General features: G+C 56.5%; 1 protein-coding gene across 1 annotated transcript; it reads left to right on the plus strand.

Moving 5' to 3' along the window:
• The first annotated feature begins 206 nt into the window (after nt 1-206).
• BJ171DRAFT_501511 (uncharacterized protein) lies at nt 207-3341 on the plus strand. Its single transcript, XM_053110677.1, has one exon. The coding sequence runs from the start codon at nt 247-249 to the stop codon at nt 3217-3219; it is 2973 nt and encodes a 990-aa protein (XP_052967325.1). The 5' UTR covers nt 207-246; the 3' UTR covers nt 3220-3341.
• Nucleotides 3342-3865: the final 524 nt, after the last annotated feature.

The following is a 3865-nucleotide window of genomic DNA, read 5'->3' on the forward strand; positions in this document are numbered from 1 at the left end:
GTTACTCCGGCCGATGGGGGGTATCAATGAGCCAACCGCACAGACCCCCTCGGACAGCACTTTTATAGGCCAGCCGTTCCCTCTGCCTTCCATCGACCATCGCCTCAAACCCCGAGCCCAAACTCTTGCCGCCCAAGCTGCGGCCGCGACTCTCCAGACCAGTCCGCTAAGCAGCACCCCCGCTCTTCCCTCTTGCGCATCATGTCTTTCAATCTCGTCGCCAGCCAGGCGAGCCTCGCCGGCCTCATGCATAACTTCCCCAACAGCCTCGCGCAGCCCCTCTTTCAGGCTCTCCAGTCCCTCTACAAGGAAATCGAATCCGACAGCGACAACCCAAGCACATGGACAGTTTTTATCGCCTCGGCGGTGGACGTCCTCCAGTGCCTCGCAGTATACGATGAAGACCTTGCCTCGCTGCCCCAGCAGATCGAGCGACTCCACTCCTTCCTCAATAGCACACAACGCTACTACCACGACGAGGTTGCGACTCGCCTCCAGGTCGAGCGCATTTTCCGGTGCCAGAGGCTGCGTCAGCAGGCCGAAACCCGCTGCAGAGAGCTCGGCTCCCTCTGGCAGATCATTGCCCATGAGCTCAACATTGTCACCGTCACGGGCCTGGACGACGACAGCCTCGCCAAGGCCCTCCAGAGCGATAAAAACTCACAACAACTGAGACTCTCCAAGATCAAAACCAATCTCCAGACAGGCAGTGTTGATGCCCTCGTTCTCGCCGGCATCGACCCTGACAAAATGTCCGAGTGGAAGGTTCGTCAGGCCACCGAGGTCCTCTATTGGATGGTTGCTGACGTTTCCCGTACCGACCAGTACCTCGTCACCATGCTACAGTCGCTGCTGGCTCTCCTCAAGTCCAAGTCCAGGGCTGCCCATTCGATGAAAAACGAAACCTGGCGGATACCGTCCAACCTGATCACGGACTGGTCGCCACAGCCGATTGCCAGCGGCGGCTTTGGTGAGGTCTATCGAGCGAGCTACTTTGGCACTGATGTCGCCGTCAAGAAGCTCCTGGCCAGCTATCCGGAAAGGGAAATGGTCCAGTTTCGCAGCGAGATCGCCATTTGGGCCACCCTGAACCACCCGCACATTCTGACGCTGCTCGGGGCCTGCGACACGATCGAGAAGCCCTTCATGGCCTCGCCGTTCATGCCGAACGGGACGCTCCACAAATACGTCAGCCATCCGCACTGGACGCCGCCGCAGGGCGAGGTTGTGCGGATCCTGTATGAAGTTGCTTCCGGGATGGCCTATCTCCACAACAAGGGCATCGTCCACAGCGACCTCAAGTCCCTGAATATTCTCCTCGATGCCGGCTACCGTGCAGTCATCTCGGACTTTGGCATGTCCCATACCAAGGTTACTTCGAGCATGGCTGCTGCCAACAGGGTTGGTGGAACCTGTGACTACATGGCTCCCGAGCTCCTGGACTACAACCCCTGCCAAACCAACTTCAAGACCGACGTGTTTGCCTTTGGCATCACCTTCTACGAGACCTTTGCCAAGGGCCAAGCATGGACAACAAACACAGGGACTCCCATGGATACTCGGGCTGTTACCTCCCATATCCTGCATCAAATACGTCCGCGCAAGAGAGACGACATTCCCGAGAATATATGGTGCCTGATCACGCAGTACTGGCACCAGGAACCCGCAGAACGGCCGAAATTTACCGACATCATCGCCCAGCTCAAGCCGCTCAAGGGGCCGGTCATGACCAGTGTCCCGGCTCGCCCGAGCTCATCTATGGACGTCTATTTTGACCCATGCAATCAAGAATATGGGCATTCCCCTGTACCACCCGTGGCAATAGTAGCCCACAACAGTCGCTATCCTGAGCAAGCCTACGCACCAGGCCCAGTCGCCGAAATCATGCCGGTTGTAGTTAGTGAGACGCCGGATTTGCCTCGGCTTGCCGACCTGGAACCCATTCCCGGGCCCACAGCCGAAACCAGGACCGAACCCGTGGCTGAACTTACTGTTGAACCTCCTGCTGAACGTGCGGTTGAGCTTCCTGCTGAACCCAAGGTCGAGTCTGTGGATGAGCCCCCTGCCGAGCTAAATGTCGATCCCAAGGTCGAGTCTGTGGATGAGCCTCTTGTCGAGCTAAATGTCGAACTTCCTGCCGAACCCAATTTTGATCACAAGATCGAGACCAAGCCCAAGACTGTGCCCGCGACTGAGCCAGTGACCGAATCCCTTATTGGTCTCGCCACCTCGCCCGTGACTGGATCGAGTGCCGAATCCCCCGTTCAGTCAAATGTTCAGTCCAGCACTGAATCAAGGACGAAGCTCCAAATCGATTCCACAACTAGACCCTCGCCGACAGAAAACAGTGCTGCCCTGGCTCGCCTCTCCATCGGTGACTTTGCTGCGCTGAGAACGCCATGTTCGGCTCTCTACAGCATGCTTCGCTCCTGTCCCAACTCAAGCCACTATCTTGAGGCCGTGAATGCCTTTGTTGCCAAACTCCAGCCCACAAGTCGGCAAGAGTGGGAAGGTGCCGCCGCGACTTACCGAAAACTTGCCGAGGCGGGCGTGCTCGAAGCTCGTTTCCACCAAGGGTGGCTCTACTTTATCGGTCTTGGTGTGAACAAGCAAGAGAGCTTTGCAATCACCTACTGGCAGGAGCTTTACCAAAAGATCCCAGACGGAAGCTCGCCTTTGAAACGACTGACTGGACTGCTGCTGCATTGGTGCTACGGCATCGGTCGGGGCGTGAAGCAAGATTGGGAGCGACATCAAAGCTACCCCTCGAGCGACTGCGAACGCTCCACCCTCTACGTGCGATTCTACCGCTGGTGCAGCCTTGGTGCCGAAATGGATCCGTTCTGCAAATTCCTCAAGGCCGAGTGCTTCCGACGGGGCATCGGGATCAAGGTCGAGCTCGACCGCGCCTTTGCTCTCTATCTGGAACTCGCTCAGAACGACTACGATATGGCTATGGTCCAGGTTGGCGAGTTTTACTACCGCGGCCAGTGCTGCAAGAAGAATACTACCACGGCCGTGAGCTGGTTCCGCAAGGCAACCGCGAAAGGAAACGCCGTAGCCCAGTATAAGTTGGCCGCCTGTTACCAAGAGGGGAAAGGTGTTCTCCGAAGCCAACTCAAGCACGCCGTCGAGCTCTATGGCCGATCGGCAAGCCAGGGTTACGAGCCGGCCATCGATGCTCTCCGCAAGATCAACGGCGACCAAAGAGCCGCATAACTGGCAGATAGTCTGAGGAATACAAGGCACAGAGCGCCTCGCCTTTCTATGATCGTGTACTGTATGCATCACTCCTCATCCAGAAGACCGAAGTTGGTCCAAAACCAATAAAATATATAGCCACCACTACGATGCCCTTTCCCTGAGTGAAGCTTGGACTCGGACACGTTCGAGATGGGTACACCCTTGCGAGACGTTGAACTCGTTCGTTGAGACCACCTTGATGTTTCCGTGAGGGCGATTTGGACGGCGATGGTGATGCTCGAATCGCTCAAAGTACCAAGCAAATCGCTGCCTCCTGGGATTGGATGCATAGCCCTTGCCTTGACGCCATGATGCATTGCCAAAGGCGATGACCACGTCGTTCTCCCTCGGGGCGTGCTTCAGGACGGCCCTGGACCCACTGAAGATGGAAGCCACCTTGCGCAGACTGCGTGTGATGTTATAGCATCGTGCGAAAGTCGGGCGTGTGGAAAGCGGCCATGACCAGCGCGCATTTGTCTCGAGTGACAAAAACAGGGTCGATGGTCAAAACCCGGGGTGCCCCCCGTTTTTATTGGATCGCCAATAAGAAAAAATGGCCATCAACCTCAATACAGATATCCCGTTCTATTTGAAAGCGTTTCTATTGTGATAAACAGATCTG

The sequence above is a fragment of the Polychytrium aggregatum genome (assembly GCF_025602895.1).
Source record: "Polychytrium aggregatum strain JEL109 chromosome Unknown BJ171scaffold_15, whole genome shotgun sequence".
In the NCBI taxonomy this organism is placed as follows: domain Eukaryota; kingdom Fungi; phylum Chytridiomycota; class Chytridiomycetes; order Polychytriales; genus Polychytrium; species Polychytrium aggregatum.

What these genes read in the sequence shown, in the direction of transcription:
- BJ171DRAFT_501511 (XM_053110677.1), top strand. Translation starts at nt 247, where the DNA reads ATGCATAACTTCCCCAACAGCCTCGCGCAGCCCCTCTTTCAGGCTCTC.